Source organism: Mustela erminea, chromosome 1, assembly GCF_009829155.1.
Source record: "Mustela erminea isolate mMusErm1 chromosome 1, mMusErm1.Pri, whole genome shotgun sequence".
Classification (NCBI taxonomy): domain Eukaryota; kingdom Metazoa; phylum Chordata; class Mammalia; order Carnivora; family Mustelidae; genus Mustela; species Mustela erminea.
The window spans coordinates 104203137-104223719 of NC_045614.1; the positions used below are offsets into that span (position 1 = coordinate 104203137).

General features: G+C 36.5%; 1 protein-coding gene across 7 annotated transcripts in view; it reads left to right on the forward strand.

The window, feature by feature from the left end:
• Positions 1–20583, forward strand: part of ACAP2 (ArfGAP with coiled-coil, ankyrin repeat and PH domains 2) — a 146962-nt gene that overhangs the window by 34419 nt on the left and 91960 nt on the right. For all 7 annotated transcript variants that reach the window (XM_032337278.1, XM_032337308.1, XM_032337289.1 and 4 more), the window contains exon 2: positions 14650–14707. In XM_032337278.1, the coding sequence (XP_032193169.1) occupies positions 14650–14707 (58 nt within the window). The remainder of the gene's footprint in view (positions 1–14649; positions 14708–20583) is intronic.

Below are 20583 nucleotides of genomic sequence, written 5' to 3' on the forward strand. Positions count from 1 at the left end.
CTAAGACTATGGCTGTCACAGGCAAAAGACTGAAGATTAGAGATTATTAAGGAATTAGCTAAATGTGTATGGTGTCTTTTAATGTGTAGATATTTGTACTTTTATTTTCCATTTTTTATGGTGGTTAAAGTATGTATAACATAAAATGTACTGTCTTAACTGTTTTTGAGTGCATACTTAGTGGTATTAAAATACACTTGTTATATACCTATTAAGAGTATCCATCTTCAGAACCTTTTTCTATCTTGCAAGTGAAACTCTGTACCAATTAACAATAACTCCCCATTCCTACCTTACTTGTTTGCTTTTCTTTTTGGGGGAGGGGTGGGGCGGAGGGAGTTGGAGAGAAAGAATCTTAAGCAGTGTCCATGCCTAGCAGGGAGCCCAACATGGGGCACAGACTCAGGACTCTGAGATTGTCACTTGAGCAGAAATCTAAGAGTCGCTTAGATGCTTAATCGACTGAGCCACCCAGGCTTGGCGTTTGTTTTTCAGTGGACACTGCTGTTTTTGTTACTGGTCTTGTCCTAATGATGGAGGCTACCTTAACACTTGCCACTGGGAATGACTTTACCCTTCAGGAGTGTGGATTTATTCCTGTGGTTTTAAATAATATAACCTCATCAAAACTTATACAACTCAATATTCATGAAGTAAATACATCTATTTAGTGTTGGGCTGTTTCCTTAAGAAACATGCTTTTTACTTTACTTTAGCAGTGTTGGACACAGTAATAATAGTTTAAGGTAGTCACTAGAATTTTAAAACTAAGTAATTTCTGCTTCCAACTTACTAACATATGTATGATATCTTCTTGTTTAAAATGCTATGTGTTTAGGGTGCCTGGGTGGCTCAGATTGCTAAGCATCTGTCTTCAGCTCAGGTTATAATCCCAGGGTCCTGGGATCAAACCCCGAATTGGGCTCCTGGCTCAGCATGGAGCCTGCTTCTCCCTCTCCCCCTACTTGTGCTCTATCTGTCTCAAATGATTAAATAAAATATTTTTTAAAAAATAAAATGCTATGTGTTTTATAAGAAAAAGTTGATGTGTTGCGGTGTATTTTCATTTTTGACCTTGAGGGATAGGTGTGGTTACCACTTACTCAGGAGACTTTCTTATTGGCATCTCGATATAGTCTAGATTTTAGTGTGCATCACATACATGTGTATTTCCATTCCTATGGCATTAAACTCAAAATAGATGTGTCAGCAGGTATTTTGAGACTCCAGTAGAAATCCTTTTTTCTTTTTTTAAAGGATTTTATTTATTTATTTGACAGACAGATCACAAGTAGGCAGAGAGGCAGGCAGAGAGAGAGAGAGAGAGAGAGAGGAGGAAACAGGCTCCCTGCTGAGCAGAGAGCCTGATGCGGAACTTGATCCCAGGACCCTGGGATCATCACCTGAGCCAAAGGCAGAGGCTTTATCCCACTGAGCCACCCAGGTGCCCCCAGTAGAAATCCTTTTATGAGATGGTTGTTAGACACAGGTTTAGATATGCTGCATGTCATTACATAGGACAACTGAGATTTAAGCCAGTTCCTAAGTTTGTGAAGTTTAAGTAGTAGTTTGTTTCTTCCCCTTGAATGGTGTTAAACACAGAATATTTTGAACTTTTAGGGTGTCTTAGTTTATACCTCCTTGGAAGTGTCACATTAGCAGTTCTCTGAAGGTAAATACATCATCATTGTACATATTGGCTTATTTAGTTCTCTTAGTTAAGTCATCTGACGTCTTTGAATATTTATCTGTTATTTAGTTGGTAACAGTAGGTATCACCAAGAACGTGCAGCTAAGATGCTATAGGTCCACAGGTGTTTAATGGGCATCCATTGTATCTGTAATACTTTCTTAGACATTGTAAATGAGTGGATTCTAGATCTCTTGATGAACTATGGAATATGAATAAATGCTCAGCTTAAACATACATATTATTGAAGTTGTACAATCTCTTATGTAAGTTGCACAATCTCCTTTAGAATATAAGGATGGTTAAACACAAGGATGATGACTTGCTGATAGAAAATAAATTTGAAGTATAAAGATTCTTGATTTTTTAGCAATATAGGTAATATTATTGTATTACAGTTACCGTAGCTAGATTATTCACCCGAAGGTAACCCAGACTTCTAGTTATGTTTACTGCTGAATTTGTGGGACGGAATTATAACCTATGCCTAAAGAGGTAATGAAATTAGTGTGAAGTGATTGGTCTCGTATATATGTGTTGTTTTTAATTTTGAAACTTTATCAGCAAAGGATAACAGAGCTGTAGCTATACAAAATGAGTCATAGAGTTAGAATGAAATCAGCCCTAATTTTATAGAAAGACAAGCACAGATTTTGATATGTATATCCTCTCATGAGTAGTTAGAGGTGGATTAGCTGTCCTTGTATTTGTAGGAGTTAGACTGGGTTAAATATTATGAGTGGCAGTAGAAGTTTTGCCCTAGACTTCCTAAGAAAGAATGTGAAGATTTCTTTTTCGTCTAATTAATTACCTTTATCTTCCAGGGAGGGCTTGAGAATGGAAAGGGGGAAGAGAGGAACTTACCTACTTGTCGTCCTTGCTGATTGTTAAAATGCATTTTCAGTTTCTATTTGGGATTTTGTTTTTTCATTTTAGTTTCATGTGCCTTATATTCCTAGAAAATTTTCCAAACTTCTATTTAAAGTATTAAATTAACTTTTCCATAGGAGCACGCTCTTGGTTCAGGCCAGAAGTGTTTTTCAACATTTAAAAATTGTTTTCCTAACCATTTTGACTTGACTTAAAATTGATGTTTATTTTCACCCCTATTTGATCTGTCAGCAGCTTTTGACATAGTTGATCACTTCTTTCTCCTTGTTACATTTTTTTCACTTCCCTTCTATACCATACTCTCTTAGTTTTCCTCTTATCTTCTGTTCCTTTTTCTATTCTCCTTGTTTTGCCTGACCTTTAATACTGGACTTTACCAAGAACTCAGTCCTTAAATTATTTTTTTATCTTTACCTTTTTCAACAATATCCAGTCTCACAGCTGTAAATACTGTGTGTTCATGATTCCTAAACTTACATCCCCAGCTCAGACTCCTATACTGTAGACTTAGATTTATCCACCTACTTGATGTCACCACTTGTATATCTAATAAATATTTCAGATCAAGTCCAAACCTGAACTACAGTTCTTTTCTCCCCAGACCTGTTCTACTCATGGTCTTCTCCATTTTAGTTGGTTGCAATGCTATCTTTTTGATTGTTGCTGCTCAAAACTTGGAATTCATCCTTAATTTCACACTTACCTGCTCACTCTCGTATGTGTGCATGTGCTCACATACCACGTCCAGTTCATGAGGAAATCCTCTTAGCTCTACCTTCAAAATATATCCAGATTAGCTTTTTTTTTTCCTCTTTCTTTCACTCTTACCAGTGACTAGTGTTTAGTTGAAGCTACCTTCACCGCTTACTTGGATGATCTGTAGCTTCCTAATTGGTCTCTTTGCCTTTTTTTGTTTGTTTCCTTACCACCTTCTCCATCCAGTAGCCAGAGTGATTCTTACAAAAATAAGACATACTGTGTCTTTTCCCTGCTTTAGACCCTTTGGTGGTTCCCATTTCACTTAGAATCTTTATCATTGGCCTACTATGCCATGGCCTCTTTTTTTTTTTTTTTTTTTTTAAGGTTTTATTTATTTATTTGACAGACAGAGATCACAAGTAGGCAGAGAGGCAGGCAGAGAGAGAGAGGGAAGCGGGCTCCCTGCTGAACAGAGAGCTCGATGCGGGGCTCGATCCCAGGACCCTGAGATCATGACCTGAGCTGCTGGCAGAGGCTTAGCCCATTGAGCCATCCAGGCGCCCTGAACCTTTTTTTTTTTTTTTTTTTTTAAATAGCACTTAACACCTTTTAGAGTACTATCTAAATGACTTGTTTATTAAGTTTGTTGTTTATGGACTGTTCTCCTCTTCCAGTGTAAGATCTAGGAGGGCAAGGTTCTTTGTTTATTTCATCTGTGTATCCCAAGCAATAGATACTTGCTCTTGTTTGTTGGTTGAGAAAAGGAAGGGAAATCTCATTTCTCCAGTTGTCTAAATTTTTCTAGTAGTGTTTTTTTAAAAAGTTGTTTAAAAAATTTCCCCCCACTTTATTGTAACTATTCTGATTCTTCTCTTGGAATGTCCAAGGATTCTATTTGATTTATAAATTGAATTTAGTTATGTAATCACAGTAATGTTATTTTGTGGTGGTGTTACATGAATTCTTCCTTAGATCCTTTGAGGTTTCTTTCAAAGCCTGTTTTAGAAATCCAAATCTTACTAGTGTATATTCTATCTAGAGTTTTATATTACAAGAATTTCCTGTTTCTGTCTTTAAAAGAAATTATAGGTATTATAATAATGGCTAGGTAAAAGTATATAGGCTCATCCTTGTATGTGGAAAGAACTGACTTTTTCTTCTTTCATTGTAAATCTAATTTTGACATTTTTGCAATTATTTGTGTATTCTTTTTTCCTTTATTTTCTTTAAAGGGTTTTATGGTAACATCTATATGAGGCTGTAGAGGCAGATTAGAATAACTGAAACCTGAAGCAAGAGGGAACTGGAAAGTTACATATAAATACATGTGCACTGAGATATAGGTGTAACTATCATGAGGGGTCTTGGGCCCCCAAAATTACGTAATTTTTCTTAATGCTGCATCTGTCCGTCTAGTAAACAAATGTTTACTTAGTAACTCAATAAACTAGGGATAGATAGCTAACTAGATCATAGTCTCTGATCAGATTTCTCAGTTCTCAGCTGAATTGTCATATTGAGTGCCACGTGGTCTATTGGATGTGAACATAAGGTGCGTTGTGGAGGTGGTGTTGGGAAGGTGTGCATTCACTGAGAAGAAGGCACTTCAGTGTCACAAATTTTCTGTGTGTACAGTGTCTTTAAAACCCTGAGCCTCTTTATTAGGCTCTTAAATTTGTATTCTTCTGCATCCTGTTTACAGATGCAGGATTTTTATGGACATGAAATACTACATGAAATACTTTCTAAACACAACTGCTCTACTTTCATTGAACAGTTCTGACATTCAGCAGTTTGCTAAGGTTTCTTTCAATTCAAGATTCTGTGATTCTGGGGTTATAGCTCATTTCCTGTTAATGGTTTTTCTCTTTATTTAAAAAAAAAAAGTAGTTCATATTACTACTTTGTGTTCTTAATATAACAACTGCTATATCATACGTTCAGGTGCCCCAGGCAGATTGTAAAATACAGTGAACATACGTGGCAAAATTATTTTCATGATGTACTAAGATTCTTTTGTTAATGGGGAAGCCTGGAAAAGTTAAAGATGGGATTTGTTCAGCAGCCTAAGATATGTCATAGACAGAACCCTGAAAGACCCAATATGCAGTTATTTACCTGCTCTGATTTGTAGGAAATCCTGTTGCTTAAGTACCATTTCCAGTTCTGAAAAGGATGAAGGTGAATACCTATGAAAGGGGGAATATGGTCTCTGATGATAATTTTTTTTTTTTTAAGATTTTATTTATTTGTCAGAGAGAGGGAGAGAGAGCGAGCACAGGCAGACAGAAGCAGAGGGAGAAGCAGGCTCCCTGCCGAGCAAGGAGCCCGATGTGGGACTCGATCCCAGGACGCTGGGATCATGACCTGAGCCGAAGGCAGCTGCTTAACCAACTGAGCCACCCAGGTGTCCCACTGATGATAATTTTTGACAATTTTGTCTGGGCTTGGCCCTAGATGTCCGTACCATCTTGCTCCTTTCTTCCATTATGAGTCTCCTGACAGTCCCATCTTACTTGAAATACTTGGTCATCCTGACAGAATTATCAGTCACAGTATTCTTTCCTCGTAGATATCTACTCTCCCCCTGTTATAAACCATGAAATTTACAGTGCTCTCTTCTCTGTAAAGGTGTGGATCATGACACACCACTGATGCGATAAGCATTGCAGTTTAACTGCTTTGGTTCAACATTTTAATTCTTTAAACAGTGATGGTAACTTTTATTTTCCTAGCATGTCTAAATCTACTGCAGTGATAAGATTCTTGGGAATGGACACTTTGTAGAAAGTCAATGTAAAAATTTTTTAGGGGGGGAAATAGCTTCCTAAGTTTATTGTGAATTCAAGACAGAAATACCTTTTTTTTTTTTTTAAGATTTTATTTATTTATTTATTTGACAGAGTTCAAAAATAGGCAGAGAGAGAGGAAGGAAGCAGGCTCCTCACTGAGCAGAGAGCCCAATGCGGGGCTCGATTCCAGGACCCTGGGATCATGACTTGAGCCGAAGGCAGAGGCTAAACCCACTGAGCCACCCAAGCACCCCAAGACAGAAATACCTTTTCTTCAGCTTTTATTTTTTCTGGGCCTGGTTGAAGGCAACATTATGTAGTAATCTCTAAGTTCGTAGTTTTTTTCCTTAGCCCTCTTTTTTTCCTCATTAAAGTGGCCTTATGCCTCTTTAGATGACTAGTATCTTCATTTTAGCTTTACATCTCCTACTGTGAAAACTGAAAGAGACTGTCACCCAGTCACCCATCGGTGTTGGCTTACTGATTCCCAGCACAATAGATAGACCATCTCTTCTTCCACCACCTTCTTTTATGCCACAGTAGGATGATAATTGCTGCTGCGGTTATAGTGGCATTTCATCTGCTTGACTATGGTAACTGCCTGGACAAGAAATTCAGGCTGTTGGAGGAGGAGGGTGAAATGGAAACATAGCTTTCTAACATAGTACTGATTTTTTTCTGAGGAAAAAAATATAATTTCCTATCTGAATAAAATAAAACATTATTAATATTTCTTTACACAAATTTTCTGTAAATAGTGAGTATTTGCTACTACACATGATTAAAAAAATAACTTTGTATATAGATCCACATGACCCCTGTTAAGGAAGAAAATCTGGAGCCCTAGGAAGAGATGCTTCTGTATGTCCCCCTTCTTCCATCCACACTTCTCCACACAATATGATGACCTCGCTAATATTTTAAGAGTGTTACTTTTTTTTTTAATGAGCTTGGACTCATAGGGTTATTGACACCTGAGTTAGAACTTGAGTGTGTGCTATTCATTCACTGGAACCATACTGTTTGCATCTCTACCTTGGGCTGTAGTTTGGTTGCTTTTTCAATTACATGAATTACATGCTGGCTTGAATGGTTTTATTTTGGACGCTGTATTGGCAGGTGAGAACATGAGGGGAGAAGAGTACATTTTTTTAAACTACTTTTTACAAAAAACCCTTCTTTTCTTGGCAGAAAAATGGCAGAATAATGTTTACAATCTTTAGAAAAGAAATATAATGGAGCTCACTCAGAAAGATAATGTGTGGGGGCACCTGGGTGGCTCAGTCTGGTAAGCATCTGACTGTTGATCTCAGTTCAAGTCCTGACCTTGGGATCATGAGTTCAAGCCCTGAACTGGGCTCCATGCTGGGTGTGGAGGGTACTTTAAAAAAGTTGAGAAAGATACATGTGTGGACAGAAGATAAAATCTTTTTTTTCCCCTTAAATGTTAAGCCGAATGAGAAATTTTACAAAAAACCCCCACCGTTTTCCCTGATATTTATTATCTTTTAAGAAGTACATAAAGGAGGCTTTTGAAAAGGATGAATGAAACTTAATAATACAAATTTTGGTGAAACTTAACAATACAAATACAAACTTAACAATACAAAACTTAACAATACAAACACTAATATTTCTTTACACAAATTATTCTTCATGGTTTATAAGTTTTTCTTTTTTTTTTCTAATTCTTTTGAAAACACGAATGGGGACGTGGAGGAATTCTTGCTTGGGAGAAGATAATCAAATCCAGGTTCTAATTTTCCTTTGAATGCTTATTCTTTTTTTTTTTTTTTAAAGATTTTATTTATTCATTTGACAGACAGAGATCACAAGTAGACAGAGAAGCAGGCAGAGAGAGAGGGGGAAGCAGGCTCCCTGCTGAGCGGAGAGCCCGATGTAGGGCTCGATCCCAGGACCCTGAGATCATGACCTGAGCTGAAGGCAGAGGCTTAACTCACTGAGCCACCCAGATCCCCTACAAAATGATTTAATGAGAGATTTATTTTAAAAATTTTTTCAAGATTTTTATTTATTTATCAGAGAGGGGGAGAGAGAAGAGAGCACAAGCAGAGGGAGGGCAAAGAGAGAGGGAGAAGCAAACTTCCCACTAAACAGGGAGTTGGACATGGGGCTTGATCCAAAAACTCCCACAATCATGACCTGAACTGAAGGCAGATGCTTAACCGACTAAGCTGTCCAGGCACCCTGAGAGATTTATTTTAAAAGATTTTATTTATTTATTTGTCAGAGAGAGAGAATGCAAGCAGGGAGAGGGGCAGAGGCAGAGGGAGAAATAGGCTCCCTGCCGAGCAAGGAGCCTTGCTGTGGAATTTGATCCCAGGACCCTGGAATTAGGACCTGAGCAGAAGGCAGACGTTTAACAGACTGATCAATCCAGCATCCCAGCCTGAGAGATTTACTTTAAAAAGCAGTTTTCCAGGGTATGTACTCTGTTTTCTGGTCAAAAATGCAGAGGGAGCCGTCTCATCTTAGAGCCACCTCTAGAAGTTTTGGTTACCTAGTTTTGTCATTTATTGAGTTACAGGACTGCCCTTCAGTCAGCAGGCTATTCCTGATCTAGGCTTTGTCCTTTGCACAGAATAGCCAAGCGTTGCCCACAGTGGTTAAAGCTGTTGATCTGGAAGAGAAAGTTGCCTGGGGATGGTAGGTGCCATGATGGACATATAGGCAACCCCTCCTGGTATCTAAGTGGTTATTTAATCTATATGCAAACTTTAGGAATACATCTTTTATATAAAACAAGGAATATAGATGTTAGTTTCAAAATCTTTATATTATAGTTTATCTTTGTTAATTATTTAGAAGGTATATATGACTTAGAGCCTCCAATCCATTTTCATTTATTCTTCTCCTACCCACTTAAGCCCCCATGTTGCATCACCACTTCCTCATATCAGGGAGATCATATGATAGACCAGTCAGAATGGCTAAAATAAACAAGTCAGGAAATGACAGATGCTGGCGAGGATGCGGAGAAAGGGGAACCCTCCTCCACTGTTGGTGGGAATGCAAGCTGGTGCAGCCACTCTGGAAAACAGCATGGAGGTTCCTCAAAATGTTGAAAATAGAACTGCCCTATGACCCAGCAATTGCACTATTGGGTATTTACCCTAAGGATACAAACGTAGTGATCCAAAGGGGCACATGCACCCGAATGTTTATAGCAGCAATGTCCACAATAGCCAAACTATGGAAAGAATCCATTTTTAATTGTTTAAATACTTAATCTTTAATATTTATGTGCTTATTAGTGATCTGGAATATCCTGTTGTTACATTTTATTTTATTTTTTTCTAAAAGATTTTATTTATTTATTTGACAGAGACAGACACAGTGAGAGAGGGAACACAAGCAAGGGGAGAACACAAGTGGGAGAGGGAGAAGCAGGCTTCCCGCCTAGCAGGGAGCCGGATGTGGAGCCAGGACCCTGAACTGAAGATAGCCATTTAATGACTGAGCCACGTAGGCACCCACTACTGTTACATTTTAGATTGTATTGTCATGCGACCTAGTCTTACTATTAATTCCATTTTTAAGGAAATTGCTGAGGTTTGAGTGGAGGTTAGCTTTTCTTGTCTTTTTTTTTTTTTTAAAGATTTTTTTTTAAATTTATTTGACAGATCACAAGCAGGCAGAGAGGCAGGCAGAGAGGCAGTTAGAGAGAGAGGAGGAAGCAGGCTCCCCACTGAGCAGAGAGCCTGATGCCTGGCTCGATCCCAGGACCCTGGGATCATGACCCGAGCCGAAGGCAGGGGCTTTAATCCACTGAGCCACCCAGGTGCCCCGCTTTTCTTTTTTTTTAAGATCTCAAATGGATGGCTACAACAATTCTTTATCATACTTACTGTTTCAAATAATTTGGTTTTATAAAGAAAATACAGTGCTCATATTATTCATATTATTTAGTTATTTTTATAGATCATTTTATAAAAACAGTGGCTTAATGGCACCTGGGTGGCTCAGTTGGTTCAGCATCTGCCTTCAGCTCTGGTCATGATCCCAGGGTCCTGGGATCAAGTCCCACATCGGGCTCCCTGCTCAGCAGAGAATTTTCTTCTCCCTCTCTCTCTGCCCCTCCTCTCTGCTGTGCTCTCTCACTCATTCACTCTCTCTCTCAAATAAATAAAATCTTAAAAAAAACAAAACTCTGACTTTAAAAACAAAACAGTGGTTTAAAAAAGATTTTTCTACATCAGGGGTATGCAATTATCTGGGTAGGGAGAATTCTATTTTTATGCTTCTCATAGAGCTTCATTTAATTCACAGCTGAAAGTGATCACCATGTGATTAGAAATGTCTCAGTGTTGGGGTTCTTGGGTGGCTCAGTCAGTTGAGCGTCCAACTCTTGATCTTGGCTTAGGTCTTGATCTTATGGTCATGATTTCCATTCCCTCACTGGACTCCATGCTAGGTGTGGAACCTACTTAAAAAAAAAAGTCTCAGTGTTAATAATTGTTGCTAGAATTTTTTCTATTCTAATTTTATGTTTTTTTTTTTTTGGTTAACTTTCTGAGTTGATCATAAAAAAACTGTGGTGCATGAATAGACTAAAGAATGAAGATGTTATTAAAAGTAAGGTGACATTTTTCTGAATTATAGGCTTATTCAGCTTCTTAGAAGGTACAGCAAACCAGAACTAAGTTTTAAAAAATTATTTCCCTGAATGTATCTTGTATTTGAGAAAGGATTTTCATTTATGTTTTTGTATTTAATATTCATTACAATGAGTCAGTAAACCTTTCCTGTAAAGTGCCAGATAATAGTAAATATTTTAGACTTTGTAGGTTATACGGTCTCTCTCTCTAAACTATTCAGCTTTCATGCCATTATTGCATGGAAGCTGCCATAGAAAATATTTAAATGAATGAACTTGGCTGTGATTCCATAAAACTTTATTTATGGATGCTGAATTTGGATTTAATAGCAATTTTCTTGTGTCATTAGATATGTGGCTGCCTTTTTTTTTTTTTTTTTCCTCTAACCATTAAATAATGTAAAAACCATTTTTAGCTCACGGGCTGTATAAAAAGCGGTTGTGGTCCCAACTTGCCTGACAGGCTGTAGTTTTCTGAACTATGTTCAAAATAATCCTGTGAGACTTTGTTGACTGTTTTCTGTCCCCCCCCCCTTTGTTTTAACATTATTTTATGTTTTACTACTTAATCATATGTTTTTGGACATTGTTAATGTGTATGTAACTTTTAAATTTTAATAATTCAAAAAATTTTAATTATTTTTATTGTTTTAAGCTATGGGGGATAGGGTTTCTATAATATTGGCCTCTAATACCTTGCATATTTATAAACGTTATATATACTCAATAGTTATTTGGGAGAGTTGAAAAGGAGTAGTATCTTTCTTGCAATATTTGGAGAACCCTTGTGTAGATTGTTTCATTTCGCTTACTCATTTATTAAACATGTTCCAGGATGCTTCTCTTGCATTGCTGAACAGAAGTAATAGGGAGGCAAAACTCACCTCAGGATGTAGGGATAAGAGAAAGGAGAGAAAGAGACTCTTATTGATAGTATTCTTTGTGGTGTGGTATGTACTGTGGTCAGTACTACGGAACAGCCCCTGATTTAACCTTTACAACTTACTTAAGTAGGCATTTCTTCACTCATTTTACAGATGAAGAAACTTAGATAAAATACTAAATAAGTGAGTGGTGGAGGAGATTTTGAACTGAGATCAGAATCTTTCCATATACTTTTCTTTTTATGCTAAGGAATATTCAGTTAACTAGTTTACCTTACACATTAGCTACTTAGCTATTACTGCAAGTTTTGTGTGTGTGTGTGTGTGTGTGTGTTTTGCTATTGCTAGGAGTTTTCACACACATCTTAGATGACCAACAGATTTTTTTTTTAGAAAAGGTGAAATGTTGAAGAACCTCTAAGATAAAGTTTCAGATTCTTTGAATATATGATTACAGAGGGCTTTACTTTTAAATGCAGGTGAAACACATTTTTCCTTTTGTGTTTGTACCTCTCTTTTAAAATACTGTTTGGGCACCTGGGTGGCTCAGTAGATTTAACAACTGCCTTCAGCTCAGGTCATGATCCCAGGGTTCTGGGATTGAGCCCCACATTGGACTCCTTGCTCATCAAGGAGCCTGTTTCTCCCTCTTCCTTTACCTGCTACTCCGCCTGCTTGTACTCTCTCTCTCTCAGTCAAATAAATAAATAAAATCTTTAAAAAAAATTGTTTTATGGGACACCTGGCTGATTCAGTTGGTAAACATGTGGCTCTTGATCTCAGGGTTGTGAGATTGAGCCCCACATTGGGTGTAGAGATTACTTAAAAAAGAAAAATCTTTATTAAAAAATGTTTTACAAAAGTAAATTAGGACAATTGCACAATAAAATTATTGAGGAATATACATAAAGTTTCTATCATATTGTATGTTTAGTAGAAATCAGTGGTTAAATCAAATCTTAATCTGGTCATTTCAACTAATATGCTTGAAAGTAATTGAAGATTGAGTAAAGCTAGGTTAAAGAAATGTTACAAGTAAATGAAGAATGTTTCTGACAGAGTAAATAATTGTGGAGTTTATTTCTTGACCCAACAAACATTTTGAGTGTCTGTACTGCTATGGGGAGCTTCAGTCAGTGAGAGAAATGGACACTGGTAGAGGCATGCATGAGGTATTGTGGGGCCACAGGATGGGTGTGTAATTAAGCTGGTGTGGGTGGAGGAAGAGGTTCCCAGACCCTATCTCCTGGAAAGATGATGTCTGAAATTTTTTCTTTTCCCCTTTATTGGCTTTAAAATTATTTAAAAATATGTAGCTCTTGCAAATACTAAAAAGCCAGAAGTATAAGTAGTAAACAGTATAAAATCTTATTTACACTTCCTGTTCTCCAGTCCTCATTTTATGGGTAATAGACTGGTAAATATGCTTCCAGAGTTTTCCCTGGGTATTTACCAACGGTTCTTTTTTCCCCCTCCATGAAATTGGGTTCACACTATATATAATTTTGTAACTTGCTTTTTTCCCCACATGTAATAGTTTATCATATGTATGTTTCTATCCCAGTAGATGTAGATCAATTGCATTTAAAAACCTGCTGCCTCAAATATTGGGATGGATGTACTTTCATTTATTTACATTATTTCCTATTGCTGGACATGCAGGTTTTCAACCTGTTACAAAGAGTGAATATCCTTATGCAGATATATTTGTTTTCTTTTATGAATTAAGTTTAAAATGACAAGCAGTATATATAGTCAGGTGAACAGGAGTTAGGATTAATGTGAAGGGAAAATGTTTTCTAGGTTAAGGGAACAAATGTAATTCGAAAAACTGCTAAAGAAAATGATACTTTTAGTTAGGGGAGAAACATTTCTGTTTCTGTGCTTTGGAAGTATATCACCTCTTGTTTTCTTGAACTTTGAACTGTATGCTATAGTATCTTGTTTTATGGAATAGGCATCTTTTTGTTGAATAAATTTATAGTTGTATAATTTTCTTGTTTGGGAGATTAAAAACTTGTTTTCAATAATTGTGACCAGATATAGAAGTAGAATTTCAAGCTGATAAAAATGATTATTTGGACATTATTACATAGAGGTTAAGTGGGTAGTTCTGGGAATAGAGGCCATATTTTAGCCATGTTTTTCTTAGTTCTGTTACCTAATTGAGAATATCTTACTCAGGTTTCAAAATAAATGTTTGGGTGGTTAGTCCCCCACTGTTGTCCATTTGAAACAAATTTGGTTAATTTGTAAAATGACTACTGGGAAGTTGCTAGTTTATCAAGTAGGTATCTGAAAATGGGATAGATGACTTAAAGTAGATGAATTGTGTTTTGTTCTATCTTAACTCTTAAATGTAAAATCTTATTATTCTTAAAAAGTTTTAGTTGCTGCTGTTCTGTTCCAAATTTCCAATTTTGGAATGTTACCTATAGTGTGATATCAAGTACTAATAAATATTATAATTTTATCATTCTCCTGACAATTAAGAGTATCTAGTGATTTCTTAAAAATACATGGGAAACAAAATGGTTCATTAAACAAGGCTGACATTTTTCTGAACTATTTATAAAAGTAAAACCCTTTCCTTTTTGGTTCCCAAGGATGCTCTGTTGTTGGGTTAGATGTGTTGTATTGAATAGAAATCCAAGTCTTTGTTAAGGCTCAACTTTAAAAATTTTTCCTCATTTAAAAAAAAAACAAATATGCTAAATACTTATTAGTGTTATTAATTTGAATAATATGAATGCTTTGAATCAATCAGCCTAATTAATGTGTTCTCTCATTACCTTAAATAATAATTGTATTATCTGTTATATTTCATGTTTATGAAGTACTTATACTTCATCCTAAGGTAATTATTACTTAATGTGAAGTGTAATTTTTAAGCATTCATATCTTTTTTCATTTAGTGTTATTTTCCAAGAGTAAAGTAACATTTAAACATTTCTGATACCTTAGGGGGCAGAGGGGAGGCTGGAGGGTCGATGTGGGGAGGGACTGGGGGGATGTGGGGGGCATTTAAAAAAATAATAAACACATGATAACTTATTTTATATATGATTTTTCTAGGGCTGCTTTGGAAGAAGTAGAAGGAGATGTGGCAGAATTGGAACTAAAACTTGATAAGGTGAATTTTACTTTAAAAGTTTTTTCAAACATTAATTCTTATTTTCCATTAACAATGATTTGGGCCTTTAATACCTGGTGGTTCATGTTACCTTTTTTTTTTTTTTTTAAAATCTCTATGATGGTAAATGTTACTATTATCTCAGTTTGACACGTGAGGAAATTGAGGTTATAGACATGAAATAGCTTATTGAAAATCTAAGCTCGAGAGCAAGAATTTGAACAACATCTGACTTCAGAGCTAACTAGATATCCTTTATATTGTTGGAACTGTTTTCTTCTTTTCCATCAAAAAAATTGCATGTGGGGCACCTGGGTGGCTCAGTGGGTTAAGCCTCTGCTTTCGGCTCAGGTCATGGTCCCAGGGTCCTGGGATTGAGCCCCTCATTGGGCCCTCTGCTCAGCAGGGAGCCTGCTTCCTCCTCTCTCTCTGCCTGCTTCTCTGTGATCTCCATCTGTCAAATCAATAAATAAAATCTTAAAAAAAAAAAGATTGCATGTATCTTTTCACTGTTCAGTGGTTTTCATACATAACCTGACCATTCTTGTTTATAACTGTAGGTGTGGACACATTAAATATAAATAAAATTTAAAATACTGATTGCATTTTTTTTTAAAGCTGATGCCAGAAATGCTTAGTATATAGTTAATAATTGATTTTAAGTGACCATATTGTATTTGAGGGTAAATGTGCATTAATTCCTATCATCTATATTAATTATTGATCATCCTTTTTTTTTTCCCCTCTACCCAAGAAATACTCTATAAAGCAGGAAGAAATAAGAGAATGAGTAAGACATTGCTTCTGGTTTCACGTAACCAGTAACTGTTTAGTGAAATATCTTTCTTAAAATTCATGGAGAGAAATCAGATGCACATATTTGAAATAACCTTTCTGAAAATAACTTCCTACTCATTTAAATATTTTTTAAAATGGTATTGCTACATAAAGTAGTGCCTCTCAAACTGTGCTGTGTGTAGGAATCACCTGGGGATCTTGTAAAAATACAGATTCTGATTCAGTAAGTCTGGGGTACCTGAGATTCTGTGTTTCTTTTTCTTTCTTTCTTTTCTTTTTTTTTTTTTTTTAATTAATATACAATGTATTATTTGCTTCAGGGGTACAGGTGTGTGAATCATCAGGCTTACACATTTCATAGCACTCACCATAGCACATACCCTCCCCAGTGTCCTTAACCCAGCCACCATCTCCCTACCCCCCACCCCCCAGTAACCCTCAGTTTGTTTCATGAGATTAAGAGTCTCCCATGGTTTGTCTCCCTCCCAATCCCATCTTGTTTCATTTTTTCCTTCCCTACCCCCCACAACCCCCACCCTGCCTCTCAAATTCCTCATATCAGAGAGATCATATGATAACTGTCTTTCTCTGACTGGCTTATTTCGCTCAGCATAATACCCTCTGGTTCCATCCACATCATTGCAAATGGCAAGGTTTCATTTCTTTTGATGGCTGCATAGTATTCCATTGTGTGTGTGTGTGTGTGTGTGTGTGTGTGTGTGTATCACATCTTCTTTATTCATTCATCTGTTGATGGACATCTGGATTCCTTCCATAGTTTGACTATTGTGGACATTGCTGCTATAAACATTCGGGTGCACATGCCCCTTCAGATCACTACATTTGTATCTTTAGGGTAAAAACCCAGTAGTGCGATTGCTGGGCCATAGGGTAGCTCTATTTTCAACTTTTTGAGGAACCTCCATACTGTTTTCCAGAGTGGCCTACCAGCTTGCATTCCCATCAACAGTGTAGGAGGGTTCCCCTTTCTCCTCATCCTTGCCAACATATGTTGTTTCCTGACTTGTTAATTTTAGCCATTCTGACTGGTGTGAGATGGTATCTCATTGTGGATTTGATTTGTATTTCCCTGATACTGAGGTGATATGGAGCACTTTTTCGTGTGTCTGTTGGCCATTTGCATGTCTTTGATGAAATGTCTGGTCATGTGCCTATTTCTTGATTGGATTATTTGTTCTTTGAGTGTGGAGTTTGATAAGTTCTTTATGGATTTTGTGTACTAGCCCTTTATAAGATTCCGTGTTTCTAATGAGAGTCCAGGTAACACCAATGCTGTTGTTCCATGGACCACACTTTGAATAGCCAGGATATAAAATAAGCTGAAGGTTTTCAAATGTTTTGAAATCATGAAATATATGTATGTATATGATGTAAATGGTATAAATATAAAGTAGTAGTAATTATATATGTAAAACCAATATTTTACGAGACTGACGTGCTACCTACTGTGCTAACAAGGCACCTAAAACCAAAATTTTAGAAAATATTTAGTAATAAGTTATTTTTGTGTTGTACTCTATAGTTTCCAAAACACTTTGATATATAGTCTGCTTTTTGATTTTTATAATAATTCTGTGAGGTAGGTAAGACAAGTGCTATTATTCCCATTTTATAGATGAGGATACCAAAGCCTGGAAAGTGAAGGGAACTGGCTTCAAGTCAGAGGTAGAAGAGGCAGAACCAGGGACAAGACTCATGTTTTTATCCTTAGTTCAGTGTTCTTTTTGTGCACCACTGCGCTTCTGCATCCATACTAGGGGAGCACTTTGCTGCTTGGAAATTTTTTGAGGAAAGCTAAGAAGCTTCTTGGCAAATGTTTTTTGAAATTAGTGTTGTAATTTTTTTTTTTTAAATTAGTGTTATAATTTTTTGTAAGGATATTTTCAAAAGGATTTTCAAATATTTTCTCTTTAAAATTACACATATAGGATTATTATTATTATTTTACCCAGAGGTATTCCATTTATTTTAAACACTCTGAAACAAAGTTTTTAAATCTTAAGGGAGGCAACAGAACTGTAGTCCTGATTTTCTGATAGATTTATGTGAGAGTATGTAGGAAGACAAGGCTTAGTTTGTTTGTTTGTTTTATTTATTTATTTGAGAGAGATAGCAAGAGATAGAGCATGCATGAGCTGGGGAGAGAGGGAGAAGCAGGGGAGCCCTATGTGGGGCTCCATCTCAAGGCCCTGGGATCATGACCTGAGGCAAAGGCAGATGCTTAACTGACTGAGCCACCCAGGCACCCCTGAAAGACAAGGCTTTTTAAAGAATCATTGAGTAGTCTAATCAGAATATCTGTTCTTTGTGGGGAGAGTTGCATATAAATCATACGAAACATTTTTTCGGTTTGTTGGGGAGGTCCTCAAAATTTGAAGTATCTCATCTGATAGAATCCACTAATAGCATTTTTGTTACTGATTTTGCTTCAGTGAGCATCCCCCTCCCCCTGCCCCTGTGTCATATTTGGTTGGAATTGGGAGACTGGTAGAATCTTAAAACGAAACATTCAAGTTTAAAACAAGTTATTAAAATGTTGGCAATCACTACTAAGATCTCTAAGCCCTTTCTAGAATGTATATTTCCCAAAGGACTAATAAGGGCATCATGGAAATTTTGACATTTTAAAAAATACTATCTTCCACCTGAATGGAAGGTCTATAGTTTTATATTTCTCTAGTTTAAAATCTTGTTTTCTTATAAAATGTACCTCTCTCAAATTCTTAAGTTAGTGTCTATCATTCCACTTGAGAATTTTGAGGAGTTAGCACAGAGAGGAGAACCAGAGAGGAGGAAGAAATGGTTGTTACCGAAGGTGGTGACACTAGTGGTGGGGAGGGTTTGCCCAGGATTAGTTTAGTGATTTCATAACTTTGTGCAAGGCCTGTAGTATCATTGTAAATCATGCCACCAACAGGTTAAACTAGCTTGATGACTTAGCTATTATTTATTTTGCTTATAATATGTTACCAATAGTTACACTCCTTGTGGAGAATAATGCTTCATTAGTGGCATTGTTTTGCTGGGTCCAATGATTTATCCATTCTGCCAGGTATTCTGGCACTGACAGCACCGTAGAGCAACGGAGTGGCCATCTAGATGTAATTTTTGTTTCTGTTGTATCCTCTCACTGGAATGCTTATTCTTTCTCTGTTAAGCCGATACTCTTTAAATCACAGCTCAAGTACTACCAAACTTAGGTTCTTTTTCTGGTATTGCATTCTTTCTACCTTTCTACCACACACTTCCATTTAAATTATTATAATATTATTGTAGTGTTTGGCTTGTAGCATGGTGTAATAGTTAAGAACACAAAGCCTGGAGTAAGGCTGCATGCATTTGAATCTGGCTCTACCCCTTACTAAGCTATTTGGCGTTGGGCAAGTTTCTCAACCTTCCTATGCCTCAGTTTCTTCATCTTCAAAAACAGTAAAAGTTGAGTATCTATCTCATAGGGTTATTAATGAGAATAAGATGTTTTAGTGTATGTTAGTGCTTAGCATGGTTCTTAGCACGTTGTGTTCTAAATAAATCCTAATGATCATGTCTCTTCAATAAATTATTAGCTCCTTGAAGACAGTCTTTGAAGGAAGAAAAACAACCCTGATGCACACTTACTATGTATCAGATGCTAAGTTTTACTTATATTATCTCCAGCTGTCACAACAGTGTTGCAAAGTTGGCATTACACCCAATTTGCCCATGAGAAAAATGAGACTTGGAGAGGTTGTTACTTACTAAAGGACAGTCAATGGATAAATTGTTTATATTTTCATCACCTGGAAAAGTGCCTATGACACATGTATCTCTTAGTAAAAAGAACTTGAATGAATTGGGGCTACCAGCTTGATAATTTTGACTAACTTGACATATACTCTTAGGTTCTCTCTTGTAGGTTTATATTATTCAGTTAAACCTGTCATCAGTGTCATTTACTAAGAATTTTGCTAGCTGGCAAAGTTTCTTTCACCAAGCCAGTTCTTCTTCCTGCATAGCTGCAGTGTATATGTGGCTCAGCTGTATGACAATTCCATTATCTCTCCAACTCCCGTGTTAGTGACCTCTATTCTAATTCTGATACCTGTTTTCATGGTCATAGCTATGCCTTACCATTCAAAGTTCTTGTCTCAGAAATCTGGAATGCTGATCTCTTACTTTCTTACCTGAGACTCTAGTCTTTCCAGTTCTCATTTTATTCACTCCTGCCCTGTTCTTCAAGCTTAGCTAGCCCTCTAGTCTTCAGTCTATAAACTTCTGATATTTTAAACCCCTTTTAAGATCCCCTTTCAGTGCATTTTGGGAAGGGGTAATTTTTGGAGATAAAATTCACGTGACATAAAATTCATCATTTTAAATTGTACAATTCAGTGTTTCCAGTGTATTCATAGTATTGTGCAACCCTCACCACTATTTAATTCCAGAGCATTTCTATTACTTTAAAGAGAAATCCTGTACCTGTTAGCAGTCACACCCAATTGTCCTCTTCCTACATCCTCTGGTGACCACTAATTTTCTTTCTGTCTGTATGGATTTGCCTCTTTCGACTATTTCATATAAATGGAGCCATATTTGGCTTTTTGTGACTAGCTTCTTTCACTTAGCATAATGTTTTTAAGGTTCATCTGTACATGTTGTAACATTTTCCAGTATTTACTTTTTATGGCTGAGTAATATCCCTTTATGGATATACCACATTTTGTTTATCCCTTCATCACTTGATGGACATTTGGGTTATTTCCACTTTTTGGCTAGTATGAATAATACTGCTATGATACCTTTCAGTCTACTCTTAATTTTATTCCATCATATTTTTCTTCTAGAGGCCTTCATTTCCTTTCCATAACACCTACTCTAGAATTCTCACTGTATTTGTCTAATCATCTGTATTCTTTGTGTCATATCTATAAAGCCCTGTAGGAGAAGTTACACAATTGTTTGGTGAAATCAACTGGTGGAGTTACACATTCCTGGAAATCTTGATGTAAAACAAATTTTCCAAGATTTATTCAGGTTATCTAGTTCTCTTTAACAGCTTTACTTCTATTTTCTCATGATTT